At 43.5% G+C, this 16,999-nt stretch overlaps 1 protein-coding gene across 3 annotated transcripts in view; it reads right to left on the bottom strand.

Moving 5' to 3' along the window:
- The window catches only part of BICD2 (BICD cargo adaptor 2), a 51,113-nt gene extending 39,140 nt beyond the window's left edge, over nucleotides 1–11,973 (bottom strand). The window contains exon 1 of one of the 3 annotated variants that reach the window (XM_058812834.1): nucleotides 11,628–11,973. In XM_058812834.1, coding sequence (XP_058668817.1) covers nucleotides 11,628–11,867 — 240 coding nt within the window. In that variant the 5' untranslated portion in view covers nucleotides 11,868–11,973. The remainder of the gene's footprint in view (nucleotides 1–11,627) is intronic. The other 2 variants (XM_058812837.1, XM_058812835.1) reach the window with 2 other exon arrangements.
- Nucleotides 11,974–16,999: the final 5,026 nt, after the last annotated feature.

The following is a 16,999-nucleotide window of genomic DNA, read 5'->3' as shown; positions in this document are numbered from 1 at the left end:
ACACTAGTTTTAGGCACATAAAGGCCATAAAGTTAAAGAAAAAATGAAAGAAATTGAGTAAGAGGAACCCTAGCCATCCACACAGATGTTATTCAAATTCCTCAAACATAACTTTTCCATTATTACTGCAGTCTTCTGCACTACAAAAACAAAGAGAAACAGACATATACCTATTATCTACAGACCTGAAATTTCAAGACACTAAATCAGTAATCCAACAGCAAAACACTACAAACTACACTCTGCTGCAGCACCAAAGGCAGCATTAAGACAGTTCTTAAAACACAAGAAGAGAAGTTAAACAATTCAAGAGTTAAACAACCTAAGCCTGAACACTGGAGAGCATTACTGGGTCCACAGACACCAAGTACTAGGCTGTTCCCGATAGATCTAGAATCCTTTAGAAGTAAAATCTAGCTTTAGAGACTCATTGAACTAAGAGGCAATGCAATAAAACTTGGATCTGCATGAACTCCACATCTCATGGAGACTCTGTTCTCTTGTTGAGCAATGCCTACTGAAGATTAAGGCCACATTCTTGATACAAAGCCTAATGTTATGAGCAGTAAGACAAAACTAACACATGACTAGCACAGCATGGTACCAGGCAACAAATGGAGCTCATGGCAAGAAAAATACTTTCATCAAATTAATCACTTTCTATGGAGATGACCCCTGCCACAGAGAACGATGATAATAAAACAAGAAAATACATTTCTCATAAAGCACACATACAGTGTCAACCTTAATGCTCTTCCAGGTCTGTTATGGGAAAAAGAGCATTCACAGCTACATTGAGAGCAGCAGACCACAGGGCTGATAAATGCTCTTTAAGGCCTGTTCTCACAACTCCCAGAGCCAAGAACCTTAAAAACAAACAGATGCCTCACAGAGGCTTCACCAGCCCCAAAAGCTTCCCTGGAGGAGCCAGATTCCAAGATGCTCCCCAGTCTGTCACACTGAGGAGCATGAAAGGAATTTATGCCTTTCTATCCTCCCCAAAAACTCTAACAATAGGGAGGTAAAAGGGAACATCAGATCAATTTTCATGTTAACGGACTTTGTGTCACATTAAAAGGGCCCATTTGCTTCAGTCCCAATAAGGCATTTATATTTTAGGGCACTTGGCCACACAGGCTACACTAGAACAACCAGCTACAAACCAGTGGAGTAGCTATTTTTCATATGTGTGTGTACATATATATGTATATATATGTGAGTCTGCATATAACAGCCTCTCTGTCCCACAAAATTCCTTTACTGTACTCTTATTGTTTGGCTTCTACCTGTTTCCCAAGTGAAATGAGTAGGCATTTCTCCCTGTCTCCTTCTACAGAGAGAAAATAAGACTAAGCTGATTTATTATTAAGTGCTCAGATGTAAAAGCTGTCTGAAACATAACACTGCTAGGAAAGCTGCACTCTTCCTTTCCATGAGAGCCTGGAAAACAGAATATTTCAATGGGAAAGTTTTCCTCCAAACTTCCAGGACAGACAATGCTCAAGTCCACTATCCCAGCAGCCTTGACAAAAAGCCTACAAGCCACCCCTCAGAGGCCCTCTCTAATTCCTAAAACCCTCCCAGATTTCAGAAAGAAGAGATCGCAAGGTATGTACTTAAGCCTCAGTCAAGCCATGAAGAGTCCTAGCTATGGTTTTACTCCAATTCACTACTATGCTTACCTCCATTGTGAACCCTGAAGGACAGAAAAGTGATACATCTCACATGAGTGAAAACTAGTCCTGAAATACAAGCTTTCCCCACCCCAGAACACCACGAAGTTAAAGGTAATCACAATTCATTCACATATATTGTATAGATCACATGTATTGTATATAATGTAACTCCTTGTTTAAGGAGTTACATTAGCAGTTTACAAGTATAGAGAATTGAATGATGCAGAATACACGCAGACGTGAGAGGAGGGCATCAAAATTGCTAAACAGCAAAGTGATTAATAGGATCACTGCAGAAGTCTACATGCACGAATAAAACTATAAAATCTATGAAATGCCTGACAATGACAGATAATTAACTCTTCTCTGCATTCCTTTCCTAAGGGGTAATACTGCAAGTATCACAGTAGACAGCATTCCATCAGCCCTCCTGAAGTCCAGACACACAACTAATATGTCTCATGTGCTCCACTTGGTAAAATACAGATTCAGCTACTCAATCCTTCAGTGTGTATTCACTGACTAAATAGAGCAGGAGGGGATAAACAATATGAATTAGTTCAAACTTCAGAATTTAAACTATGGGGCATATTTTAAAGCACAGTATGTAAAAAACATACATATGTAAGCAACAAAGTAACAGAATTGTAGATACTGAAGACTGGAAGGGAGCTATTGAAGGTTATATACTCCAACCTTCCTGCTTAAAAGCAGGGTCACCACTAAAAACATGCTCAAGACATTGTCCAGTTGGGATTTCAGTGATCCCAAGATGAAGGCCACATAGCCTATGGGCAAAGAATAGAAAATAAGTTACATATGGCACATTGTGTTTGTGGTCACTCTTGTGCTCAGTCTTTAGTTTTTATGGACTGCTCTGTAGCAACATAAATAATACTGGAGGCTAGCGCTGAACAACTCCTCAGCTTGATTTCTTCCAAGTGACTCAAATCTGGTCTTTAAATATTTCTATGATTACTGAAGGATCTTAGAACAAGACTTTTTTGTATCCACTGTGGAGAGGGGGAAATGTTTTAAAACAATCCTACTTCCCAAGCACTGCTCTAATTTAGCCATTAAGTGCAAGTGGTCCTGTTTCCCAGGCAATAGCTTGGATATCTTGGCTTCAGCTCACCTTTAAGTAGCTTCCTGAATTGGACTCAATTAGTATAAAACATACATGCAAAAAAGAGGTATCAATAACCCCTAAAGAAGAAACTTGCAAAAACGCCTTCTATTTTGCATTTTGTCTCTGAGTCAAATGTGTCTGAAAGGCAATCTGACAGAGCTTCAGGTGGAAGCAGATGTTATACTCAACCCTGTAAACTGCACCAAGAGCCAGAAGTGTCTAGTGCATGCATATGAACCTTCCTACCAGTAGATGCTCCTCATCAGCACCCTCGGAACCCTTTTCATCTATGCCAACCACTATAACACGAATCTCACTCAAAAAATACAATCTCTCATCACTTTCTAAATCAGCTACGTGCTGCAGTGTGGCACCTTCCCAGGGAACATCCCATCTCTGCTGCTCACCGTCACAGCACCTAGCACACTTGCCCCAATAAACCACCTTCAGCAAGCGAACACCAAGCAATTAACAGGCAAATCTGGTGTAAGACCAATATCAGCTCTCCACCACTGACAGACTTGACTTATCTGTCTGCAAAATCAAACTTTCATGTGAGGCTGGCTAGCCATTTCTTAGTTAAAACCATATACTTTCTGAAAGCATTCCCAAAAGGGAGCCAAGTGGAATTGCTTTGCACAGCTATTGACCACAGTGAACCAAGACACAAGTAGGACAGAAGCTTTTATTCACATAGATACAAGTCTCATAAAGCTACTGCATTATACTGAGCCTGAGAAAAATTCAAATCTAGACTGCTGCTGGATGATTTCTGCTGAATTGGAGACCTGCATTTATTAGAGAAGAATGTTTTGGCATGATGATCTTTCTTTGTTTGATAGTATATACCAAAGATGGGGGCACATGCTACATGACACACTCGTTACTGCTTGTGACCTGTTGGGGACAGTCACACTCATCCAACAATACTAGATTCCTATTTGGAATCCAATTCCTATTTCAGAGGCCAAATGCTCTCTCCAAATGACATCATAGAAAACCACTAAATAATTATATACTGATTGCTTGAAAATGCATTTTTCATTTCCTTCCTAGTATCACACTGGTGAGAAGTTTCACCCACAGCTTCCAAGAACTAGAGGGCTGAGTGGAATACAGATATGTCATGCAGCAGCCAATTTGGACATCACAACCAAATTTCTCCCTCAAAACACGCACAGCCTTGTGCAGCAAGATGCGAGAAAATCCCTTCTGGTTTAGAATTACCCATTCATACAATAGAACAAGCTCCAAACAAACACCATTCTTCATCATCGGAAAACACAGTGGATTCTGGCCTTGGAAAATCAGATGTAGCAAATTCTCTGTGCACAGGAAGCAATGAATCTTGTTTGATTTGGGCAGGCTGGATCCCAGTTATGGTATTAGGTCAGTATACTTCTCTGCCTTAGAGCCAGAGCTGAACTACAGGCCCAGTTCTGTACAGCACTGACACTGAACATGCAGAAGGACTTCCTAATGAACTTACCAAATACTGTCTCACTGCCTACAGCACAGCACTCTGCACCATGCTGGGAGCTTCCCAAGCCCCACACTGCACACTGGCAACAACTGAGGGGTGCAAAAAAATCATTTATGGAGACCAAGGACTGCAGCATGCTGCAGAGTCTGCGCTATCCAGCACGACTCAGCACCCCACCAGACATACCACTTGCTTCAGCGAGAGCTGTATAGGGCCTCGCATGGCACAGCTGCTTTCCAAACACGGACACAGGACTGCAGAGAATTCATATCCATTCCCACACTGAGCTTCAACTACGCTGGGGCCGAACACCCCAAATTAGCCCCATATCCCTGCTTGCTCAGAGTCCCAGTGGCAAACCTGTCTGTGGGCAAGACACACTACACCTTTTAGAAGATTCCTCAGGTAAGTCCCCACTCCAAAGTGAGGTGAGCCTGACATCCGCTGCCTCGTGTATATTTCAGCCAGAAAACAGCAGAGAAGAGAGGAGGGGGAGAAAAGTAGGAGGTGGAAGGAAGGAAGGAAGATGAGCTGGAGAATGGGGAAATGAAGAAAAAAAGCTACAGTTTACAGCTATTATACCTAAAACTTTGGCTCTTCCCTGAAATGGAGGGTCTTCCATTCATTTGGATGGCAAAGTTGATCTATGTCATTTCCCTCTGCTGAGGTTTTGTAGGCGATATTTCAAACCCACACTATATTCCTCTGTTGCTGGGTTACCAAATCTGAACAAACAATTCTCTGCAGTCTGCCAAAAGCAGAGAAAGCAAGCAAATGAATGCCTGGAGTATGCATCACCCTCTGGAAGCCATCTTACAGCCGAAAGCTGCTACAGATTACTCACAAGCTTACATACCATAGAGTGAAAGAGGAAATGGTGAACTTATTAAGTCTGGGGGCAGTGCATAGACTTGAGAACTGCTGCTCCCACCCTCCTACCTTCTCCTAGTAAAATCAGACAATTTTCCAAATCATTAGAATTCTCCTGCAGACTAGAAGAAAGTCTGGTCAAAGGGATATTTTGGGTATTAAGTCAAATATTGGGTATTAATACCCCTGAAACTAGCAAGCATGTTTCATAGATTTTGAAAGGATGAATCAAGATTTGAAATGAGGAAACCGCAACAGCCCATGTGATGAAACACCAGCGACTCTAGGTTTAAGACTTTCAGTTTCCAGGCAGGACATCTACCACATCAGCGGTTGCACAAAACTTCCGCTTCAGGGGTGTGGGAACACATGGATATCCCCCACTGTGAAGCCCTCTGAGTTCACTCCAGTCCTCAGCAATATTGCTTGGAAGGAATCTTCCCCTGCAGCACCCGTGCAGAGAAGCCACAAGCGTGCAGCATTTGGTCTAGTGTTTTGTATGCGAAGATGGTCTGCCCCTGTTCTCTGAACACCCAGGCAGCTTCCCATCCCACCTTCAAGCCCCAGCTCCCAGGTACCCTCATGGACTGCACATTGAAGGATGCCAAATGCAAGGCTCTAAGGAACAATTAATTTGTGTAAATACAAGAAATGCTACAAGAGAGACTATATCCCAGGAGAGACCTCAACCAAAGCCACCAGCCTGAACAACACTGCCACTGCAGTATTCCCAGGACTGCTAATTCCCAGCAGCCAGGCCAGACAGATCCCGCTCGCTGTGCTGCTGCTCTCTGTGGTGTTAAGGCAGCAGCTTCGTCGCCAAGCTCAGCAGAAAGACTAGCTGAAGCTGCTCTTCTCATTCCTTGTTTGCTGCTGCTTTAACACACTCTAGGTGAGGTGGTACCTGCACAGCCACGTAGAAAACGCCTGTGACACAAACTGGGGTAATGACCTAATTTAAGAACAAAACCAAAAGAAAGAAAAATAACAAAGAAAATTTGGCACAGTTCCACAGCATAGTTTTACTATATCCCCTCCACTGGACAGCAAACACTCCATGTTGCCACACCTCCAGGGAAAAAATAGGTAGCAAATTGCACTACTGCTGACGAACATCAAAACCTCGGGTTAAACTTAATGAAGAAACTTAGAAACAAATTATCTAATGTCTACTAGCAGTCAGGGACAGACCTCATTTTGGGTCAAGGCACAGACAAGCATCACAAACCAAAAGTAAAACATGACTTTTCCCCAAGACCCAGCTCTCAGCTGAGACTACAGCAATTTAGGGAAAACTACTTCTGCAGAAACATGGGGGTTTTTAAAATAAGTTTTAAAAGTTCCTTACTATTCATCCAAATACTTATGGTTGTTCTAATACATAAGGTATATTAATTTTATCAGAAAAAGACCAAGAAGAACATTCAGCAATTTCATAAAATAATCTGAAATCATAATTTCAAGAATATTATTTATTATTTTTAAGAAAGGCAGTTCAAGGAACAACAGCAAAGAAAATAAATTTAGTAACATGAAACATTACAGGTTACTATTTCTAGTACACCAGGAAGAATTGGAACATTTAATTTTTCACATTTTGGTTTCTTCCTAAATAAGGATATGTGAGAAAAGTAGCTTTTCCAAAACATGGTACTAAGTGTCTATACCACTGCAAACATCAGATTAATATCAGGGGTGCCTCTATTCTTCATATAAAGCAACTATGATTTATCAAAATATAAGAGGCTTAATTTACACAGGAATACTTTGCTTACCCCACCCACAGCTTTCAGCCTGATTTGACAGTAGAGACAGCAATTGTGTTCTAACATTTCAAGTGTGGCAGGTGCTGAAGTCCAAGTAACAATCACCACTAAGTCCCCAAGACAGATTCACCAAAGCATAACCATTTTCACCTAATATGCGCAAATTTGCTATCAGTTTCCTAAATTCAATTTGCAGTTGTACGTTTCCTACTCCAAATTTACATCTGTATAACCAGAATTAAATTTCACCTAAGCTGGCCTATTTAAGTAAACATTTATTTTATTAAATCCTTTGATTTTAACTGCGCTGCAAAGTTAGAGGCAATCTCAAAAATATTAACATCCTTTCCGTTCAGCAGGAATCAATATATCACCTGAATATTTAATAGGAAGAGGCTGCAGATGTGTACCTGAGGCTTAGAGGTACTGAAACTGAACATCATTATTTACCATAATTAAATACAAAGACTTGGTCAATCCAGCATTGATTCATGTGCACAGAGGGTCTAATCCCAGTCTGTCATGAGTTTGTTAGGTACCTTTAGCCTAGCTGTTTCTTCCCTCTTTGCCTTTATGTTCTTACACACAAAATGAGAACAGCAGTACAAACTGGCAAAAAGCACTGGACAAATCCAGTGGGGAAAATCACTGCTACTTCAGCAAGCAGTTTACAATGTCTGTCTACAAGGTACACAGCACTATATGAGGTAGACAGGAAAGGCAATGATTTCTCCTTCACTTCTGAAGAAGCACAGTTAAACATTCATTAATAAAATGTAACATAACGAAATGTTAAACCAGCCTGGATGAAATATAATGTACCAAATTAACTAGTACATATGTAAGTCAATTAAGTAAAACTTCTGTCAGCGATCACAGATCTTCTACACCCCACCTCAATATAAATTCAAACAGCAGAAATACTACAGCCTCAGAAATACTACATCACCTCAGCTGCATCATACACCCCACTTGGGCTTCTTGGGAAATGAAGCAGCAAGGTCTTATCTGAGTGTGTCTTTTAAAGTCAGCTTGCAAGATTACCCAGGAATTGCCAACAGAGAAGTCATAAAATGGCATTAAAGTCAGTACATGATTCTTAAAGGCAAAAAACAGAAACAAGGGCCACTGTTACCATACAAAGAAATTAAGAGCCCTGTGGAGATCTTGTAAGCTTGTTCCCTCCTTAAAAACCACAAACCATCTATGTTACGCTAACTGTGACACACTAACATATGCTTTTAGACTTTAAGGATAGACATAGTCTACTTAGGAATTTTTGCATTGTTACAGAAATGATTAATCATAACGCCCATGTTTTCCAAGGGTTTAAACACAATTCTACAATCACCAATACAAGAAAACCTCTTAATCAGAAAGGAGCTTTGGACAGCACCCAGTTTCATAACTGAGCTAGTAGCTGGTTATGAATCTGACATCTCAAAGCAACCCTGAAGTACTGAGCAAAGCCAATAACCTCTTTTTCAAGCAAACCTTCCATGCTACATTCCCCCACAAATCATCAGGAAAGCAATAACTGAATCCTCAGATGATCACTTTGTGAGCTGGAGTGCACAAAGGTGTGATCATATGTATCATCCACGTAAGAAGTGTCTCTGCCCAGGCATGTAGTCAGCCCCGTCATTTATATAATTGGCAATATCACAAAGGCTTGCAGGGTGACTTACCAGCTGAAACAAAGCCTACAGAAAAAAACTTAAGTTACTTCATCTCCTAGAGGGAGTGAAAAATGAATAAAATTATATGTTCACAACACAATGTAGTATTTTACGAAAACCAATATCTTATTTCTCTGAACTAGGGAAAATATTTATCATAATCTTTGCTACAGTTTGAAATTAATTCCTTTTTACAAAAGCAAATAACAGTAAGTCTTCCTGGGAAGACAGTTTGCACTTCAGTTTTGTTCTGTCAAATAAAATGACAGAAGAAATGCAGCAGAAAGTACCTTAAAAGATATATGAGATCAAGTCAGCACACATACAAGTAAAAGAACAAACTTAGAGAAAACCTGACTCCTGTTAAAAAGGGGTTGGTGTGGAGGTTCAGCACGGCAAGGACACAGCAGCTCCCCATTTTCAGCAGGACAACTTGGATTGCGAATACTGAGAGTACACTGACACCTTTACCAAATGGGATACCGCTCTGACAATGCCATTCACATTTACCAAAGGGATACAACAGTGGTGGTTAAGGCTCTGAATTTCTGACACATTGGAGACTGGGTGGCAGGGAGGAGAACCTGGCCAGAAAGATCTGATGACTACAGCAGAAAAGCCTGTACTTTCAACAAACTGTATAATAAAGTTCCTACGCTCTGACCACGTTTACCTATGGTATGAATAGGACCATTATACAGGAGTTATAATATTAAACTAATTAAAGCATATCCAAATCTACAATAGCCAGCAGGACAGAAAACCACCGCATGCTTGCCCCACACCCTGCCTAACATGGCCTTGTGCCGCTTAGCTCACTCAACACAGATGAACAAAGTAAGCTCTATAGAGACTAAAAGGGCTATACATTAAAAGGCTGTATGAAGTCACGGTTAAGAAGCAAGATATAGAAAGCAATACTGTTCTAGTTTCACATCAATCTCCCACAGTCCCCAAGAACAACTTCAGTAACCCAAAGTGGAGTCTCTTTAGGTTGGAGTGTGACATGTAGTAAGTCTCATATGCAGCATTCCTCTAACTGAGTGTGGGAAAAACAAGAAGTTGCATAAAACAGCAACAATGATAAATTCCTTCTACAAGCATATGCTTCATACATCTGCTAAAGGCTTACAAGATCTACAGCAAACCAGATTCCTGCACAGCATCACAAGAAAGCTAGAGGAGCAATGCTCTTTCCCTGAGTAGGCTATTAGAGGACTCAAGCTGCTCCCAGAATTGTCTGCTTCCCAGGTTTTGACTTAATTAGAGCAGGACATGAACACACAAAGCAAATCCTTCAAAATGTTAAAAGCCAAAAAGAGTGAATCATTGCTGATTCTGCCATTTTTTTTCCTTTTTAAATGCTTTTACATGCTTCTCAATTGTAACAGCCCTAAATGAATAAAAATACAGTATCATCAAGCTTTTTTCCATCTGCAAGTCAAAACATGTAATGCCCAAACACACATAGGACAGCCCAGTGACTAAAGCACTACCTGTGATGGAGGCATCTTGGCTCCCACTGGTGTGTCAGGCACTGCCCTGCTGAATGAGGTTGGGCCAGACCCATAATGCCTCCATGCTATGTCTCTCATTCCACCTACCAACTAGGTTTACTGACTTTTCTCTCCCTTGAGCTCAGTTCTACAACTGTCTCTGCCCTTGACTTCCAAGTTTCTGCTCCTGTATGCTGCTGTAACTGTGCTGGTCTCAAGTGGCTTTAGGAATAGCAGCATATCCATTCAACTTGCATATTTAGTTAACAAGTTTATAGCCATGTAATTCAAAGTAATTAATCTCTTTGCTTATACTTGTTTAATGCAATAAAAACAAAATAAAGCTTTATTTACAAGACCAAAAGATATATAGTAAGCAGGAAGGGAAGGATTTCACCAATTCAGCTGATTTTATACCAGTCTGTTACCAGCATTTATTTTTCCTTTGAAATACTGTATTCTGATTTTATTTTAAATCCATCTCCAACTGAATAAATAAAAGCTAAATCCCACTGGATACAATTCGTACGGGTCAAATCCACCTATATTCACCTCTTAGGCTGTATCACAAGGCAAGGCCTTAATCAGCTGAAAAGCAGCACAAGGTTTGCCTGCATGCCAAATCACTGAACCAAACAAAGCTATACGCAGACAAGTTCCCATGGGCCATGCTCTACAGTGGGCTGACAGGATCAGCTCATAAGGAGCGCAAACCACCACTATGCATTCTCTGACTGCTCCCCCGATAGCACTTTTCCCACATTCCACACCTAGAGGAGATCTTGCATGAGAAGAACTCAATGTGCAAATTGCCTAATACAGCGTTTCTACTGACAAACTTTACTCTCCTGTACAGATTAGGTTTGGAATTTCCCTTAAAATAGAAAGTAATAAAAAATATGCTAAGGGCAGGACCTGCACCAAGGCTATATGAACCGAAGTCTGCTGTATTATTTTCGTGGTGGTCCCCACTGAGTAAGTGATTAACACCAACGTACGATTTCTCCTTCCACACAAAAACAGGCATATGACAGCATCGCCACCACACCTTGGTCCCGGCCCTCGCCCCCCGCCGCCTGCTTGGGTTTTGCTCGGGGGCGCGGGGGCGGCAGCCCCAACCCCGGGGAGGGGCAACCCGACCCGGCTTCTCGCCCTACGCAGCCCTGGGGCGGCCCACCCACCGGATCCCGTGGCGGAACGGAACGGGACGGAAAGATAAAGAAAAGCATCTACTCGCTTCCCTCCCTTTTCTCCGGAGCGGAGGCTGGAGCAGAAAGGCCTTTTTTTCCCATCCCTTCCCTCTTCTGGGCCGGCCTGCTGCCAGGCACCTCGGAGCTGTCATTTTGGGGAGGGGGCAACCGCCCTGCCAGAGCCAGACGGTGGCCCCACAGCACCCCGGGAACCCTCAACCTGCCGCCCCCCGACTCCAAAGCGGCCCCGTTCCCACCGCTCAGCGCTGCCTTCGCCTTTCCACCCGCCACGGCCGCGCTTAGGACCAGGCCGCCCACCTGCCGCCGCTCCGCCTCACCTCCTTCAATTGCTCCATCTCGGTGCGGATGGTCTCGTACTCCAGCTCCAGCTCCTCATACTGCTGCTTCAACTGCTGCTTCTCTTCCAGCACTGCCAGCCCGTACTCCGCCGCCTGGATCTTCTCTCGGGTGGTCTCGCCCAGCTCCTGGAAGAGACGCTTGATCTCGCTCCGCAGCCACTCGGGCTCCGACTCCATCACCAGCCGGGCGTACTCCTCCTCCTCCATGGCCAGCGACATGTCGGCGGACGGACCGCCGGCCGCCGAGGCGGATGGGCGAAGGGGTGAACGCGCAGGCCGTTTACCACTCCTAACAGCGGCACGGCTCGCAGGCGGCCACGGCAGGGCCCGCTCGGGCCGCCATCGACGGGCCAGGCGCGCGCCGCACCCGCCGCAGATCCTCCCTGGATCCCGCCCGCCGCCGCTGCACTCGCCGCAAGCGCCGAACGCAGTGAAATCATTCAAAAGGCACGGCCGGGCCGGTGCCCCACGGGACGCTGGGAGTAGGAGTCCTCAATACTCGCCGCGCCGCGCTCCGCGCGGCTTGCCGAACTACAGCTCCCAGCAAGCATCAAGGGACGAGCGAGGGAGGAGGAGAGCGACCTCTGCCGGGCGGCGCGGGGTAGCGCGACGGCGAGAGCGTAGGGCCGGCGGTGCCCAGGGACGGCCTGGCCGGACGACACCCCGACCCCCCCCAGTGACCCCGGATACAAATTCGGGCACAGGCCCCGGGATCACGGGCACATAACCCATGCACACAACCCGTGTACACGCCCTGACGGCCCAAACCACGCTCAGCAGGGCTTTCGTGGCGGGTTTGAGAAAGCGTCGGGATCAGCTAGGTACGAAAGATAAGGCCCGAGCACCACAGCGTGTGTGGGGGAAGACGTTCCGGTGCGGCGGGCGGTGCCACAGCAGCACGGAGAGGACAGAGGGTCACAGAAGACTGGCACCAGCCCCACACCAGCCAGCCTCACATGAGAGCTTCCAGCATCCCACTGTTCCCGGCGTTGTGCATGTAGGGGTGGAATATCTGCTACAAGGCGTTCTCTACTCACCGACCGGGACCAAACCATGTCCCCGAGTCATCCTGAGGATAACCACGGCCACGGGACAAGGTGTTCCTCTATGGCTGAGCTACCTGATGAAAGGAGGGATAGGTTGCATCAAGAGCCAGTGCCGTGACTAGCCACGGAACCGTGACACTTGGGCAGCTGTAATGTGCTGCCTGAAAAGGATTTGCCATCCTGTGAGGAAAATGGCATCAGTCTTTGCCCCAGGTTACACCCATTGGGAACATTTGGTGGCAAAAGCACAGGGACTGGGACACTCATTGGGGCACCACGAGTAGAACTAATTTCTAAAGCATAGTGATGGCTGAACAGAGACAAACCTCTACTAGTTAGACCATTGCAATTCCTAAGCAGCCCCATAAAGGTGGGGTGTGTCCCTGTGGGGTGGGGAGATGCCTCACTGCCATGGTCAGGAGCCCTACAGCTTCATCATCCCTTCATACAGCAAGTACTGCTCGGATTTTCTTCCAGTGTCAAAAACAATTGGTGATGAACTGGTGAGCAAATAGCAAGCATAATAAAAACAATAATGTGTTTGAACACTCCTCAGTGTCTCAAATATAAAGCAACGTATTTACTCACAGCTGCAGGGTTTTTTCAAGCTACTTTGAACTTCTGCCTGTGCGCTTATTCCTTTAATAAGCTGTGTCATGGCTGAATGCTGCCTGTTAGTCATAAAGCTGTCTTGGTCAATTTTTCTTCAGGGTCCTGACACTGTCTGGAGCTCCCTGTGCTTCAAGTGCAGGTATGCATTTTTCTGTGAGCACCAATGTGGCACTCAGTCACCCAGACCTTAGAAGCAGCAAATCAATGTCCGCAACCTAGTGTGCATGTGAAATTCCTTTAGTTTTTTACTTTCAGAATTCTCAGTAGAAGGCATTTTCACTCTTGTGTGCCTCTGTACCATCATGACTGTCACAGAATGTTTTTAGGGGTTTAAACATTCTGATTCTTTGATAAAGATAAGTGGGAAAATAACAGCATTACCTCTCCTCCACACACTGTTTTTCAGTATCAGGACTTCTTCATGGCCTTTTATGTTTTTCTTCTGTCTGCCCAAGCAGGTAGTATCACTAGTCCCACCCATTCACAACTGATTCATCATTAAGATATTTTTAATAATAAATACTGGCTTGTTTTCTTTTACCTCATACTTTCAGAGCCTTCATTCCATGTTTTCTCTGCAGGTCTGTGCTCAAGCACATTAGCTACCCTTCAGTGCTCCTCCCTCTCCTAAACTGAAACCTGCATGTAATGACTTGCTCTCAGGACACAGAGCTTCAGTCCACATCCTGAATATTTCTGGGATTACAAGTTAATTGTGAGATCTAAATGCTTTGAGGGGTTAATAGAGATGAGCTGATGAACTCATCATAGCACAAGAGACTTCACTGGGTAATTTGTTTTTTAGGTCATATCTAGAACTATTGCTTTTTTCTAGGTTTCAAACTTTCTTATTTTATAAACTGCCCAAGATGCAAAGGCAGCAACTATAAATACTGCAATAGCTAATTTGAAAGCATTCCTGCCCATTTTCAGAAAACTGCAGTAACTTGTCAAAGTTAAGGTTCCCATCTTCCTTCAAGGTAGTGATGCAGGATGGTAAAAGCTTGTATAATGAGTGGAGGAGTACAGCCTGGCTAGTGCCCACCACCTGCTCCTGAACACAGCCAGAGACCATTGCCCATTTCTCCAGGTCACTGTCCCCAAACTCTATCAATGCAAAGACTTAGCTGCCACCACACTGATTTAAGGTGTCATGGCCAAGTGTACTTTGGTGACATAGACTTACACGACAGCTGGAGATTGTTGCTCTTCTTTTTCCTGTTGAGATTTTAAAGCTGTCCCCTGAGAACAAAGTGGTACAATTATACAAGAACCATCTTGAATGCTAAAATAAATTTGGGTAGTGTTTCTTCTTGTGGAAATTAACCTGCAGAAAAAATTTTCCCTAGTGTAAAAGTCATAGCAAAGGCAAAGCCCTGCAATGCTAATTTTATTTAACCTCAGTCCAAATCCCAGAGCAGGTAGGCACTCTAATCCAATGCTGGAAAACATTCAGGTATCTGAATGTGTAAACCAATCTAACCTGTGCTTAAAATTGGGGTCGCTGCAGACAGGAAACTCCTTCTAGATGTTTTTCTTTTCATACATTACTTTGGATAAATTCAAGTGTACCACAATTAGGGTGGTACAGCACATCATAATTTCAATCTCTTTTTTTATCCACTGCATTTGTGTACAGCTTAGCTATAGCAAACACCAGAACAATAAAGTCTTTCAGTTGGCCCTGAAACAGCCATAAGAAACCCTAGCAAGCTATTCCAAATTTCTCATCTTATTTTCTACAGGAAAAAACCCAACTTTAGGCAGAAGACTTTGGGACTGCTTAGATCTTTGTTAAAAGTATGGTAATGACCCTAGGCGAAAACGAACTTAAAATCCTCTAGACTGTTCAGTATATGTAGCCTATATAGAGTAAAAAAAAACACCATTATTTTTCAAAGTATTAAAACTCATTCTGGAGGGAAAAAAAGAAACTGCATGATCACCTTGAAAATACTCAAAGGGGGTTTTAGGAGAGGAAAAGTTTTTTCCTTCTCTTTTACACAACAAGAAAATTCCAGAGAAATAATCTGTCAGCACCAAGGTACTTAATGAAGATTGGTGTAATGACTTGAATGCTCTTTCCCTGTTTGTCACAGCTATGAGGATTAACAATTAACATGCTCTTGTTCAGTGCAGTATGTATTTCTCTTTGGTTGAGATCTTTATACACAGACAGTCAAAAGAAATTTTTTAAAACCCCAAAACACAGAATCCCCCCAAAATAAAAATCCACCCTGCCAAAAGACAAGAAGCATGAAGGAAACCAGATCCCAGTACTGAAAAGGCGCTGATATCTCCATCCTCAGGCTATTATCACAGGGACTCTGATTGTTGACTTAAGGTGACCTCTGTCATCTACAACAAAATTTCCAAGCAAAGAGCTAAATCAGCTGGTGAATTAGCACAAATTCTCAGATCACTCTGGCTGGCGGGAGAGGGAGAAATAAGAGAGGAAAAAGAGAGAGATGTCTTCAGATTTCAGCTTTACTCTAGTATTCAAGTTCATCTGTGTTGCCCTCAAAATTACAGTTGCTAGAGCTGCTACTGCCATCAGTTTTGCTCACTGCCAGTTGAAATGCTGCTCTTCCCATCACAGACAGCCGTTGCTCTTGCCAACAGCATGAGAAAGGAAAAGCAACTTCCAGGTGGCAAACTGTCACCTCCAGTGGCAAGAGCCCTTGGTCCAAGGCTTCCATGGCAGAACTGCTGTCCTCCATCCATCTCTCTGCCATTCCACATGATGCTGCCTTTAGGTCTGGGGGAAAATACCTTGAAAACATCAGACACAACCCACTTCCACAAGCACAGATGCACAGGAACTGCAGTCCCAGTACAGACCATTGGGAGTGGGTAGGAAAAGTGAAGCTAACTAAAGCTATAGTCAGAGAAATATTCCAAGAGAGCTGTATGAACCATGGACATGGGTCTGAGCTGGTGGAAGGTGATGTGGTGTATGGCGCTGAGTGATTCTAGCTGCTAAGTAAAATAAGTATGCTACTAGTTCAGACACATGGGCTGAACAGAAAAACACCCTAAACAATACTAAACAATACAAAACAAAACCACCAGAAAAAGGGCTAAACTGAGGTAAATAGTAATGTCAAAGGATTAATAGGATCCACTGGGATTCCCGGCCCTTTCTCTGGTATGTGTGATGATTGTCTGGTAAGTTGCTGTGGCCTTGAACATAGAGTTTAAGAGCTTCTTATTTTACCTTCAGGAAAGCACAAGAGCAATTAGGGGTCAAGCTGGCTGTAATAATTTGTTGGATGCTTTCAGCGTGTTTACCCCCATTTCTATACTGGAGGGAGAAATAGGAAAAATGTCTATTTAGTCACTATTGGAGAGAAATTATCTCTTGTCCAATTTTGAGACAATTACTAAAATTCAAAGCATGTTTACAGAAGGAAATATCTGGAACAAGTAATTTTGCAGCATGACTGAAACAGTTTCTGCATCCTTTCCCAGTCACTCAGTTCTGGGATCATGGTGCAGGCAGCTCTTGTAAACAACAAGCATCAGCCCTGCACCTCTTAGAGAGATTTCAAGAGGAGAAGAAATAACGAAATAGAGAAGGCAATAAAGAGACGTGTTTTTAACCAAGGATGGATGTGCTTCCAAAATTCAGGCCAGAATTTACTAAGTTCAGATTATTTGTAGGAAACAAATGACAGAGAGATGGCTCTCTCT

The sequence above is a fragment of the Ammospiza caudacuta genome, chromosome 12 (genome assembly GCF_027887145.1).
Source record: "Ammospiza caudacuta isolate bAmmCau1 chromosome 12, bAmmCau1.pri, whole genome shotgun sequence".
NCBI lineage: Eukaryota > Metazoa > Chordata > Aves > Passeriformes > Passerellidae > Ammospiza > Ammospiza caudacuta.
This window is presented reverse-complemented; position numbering and strand designations above follow the sequence as displayed.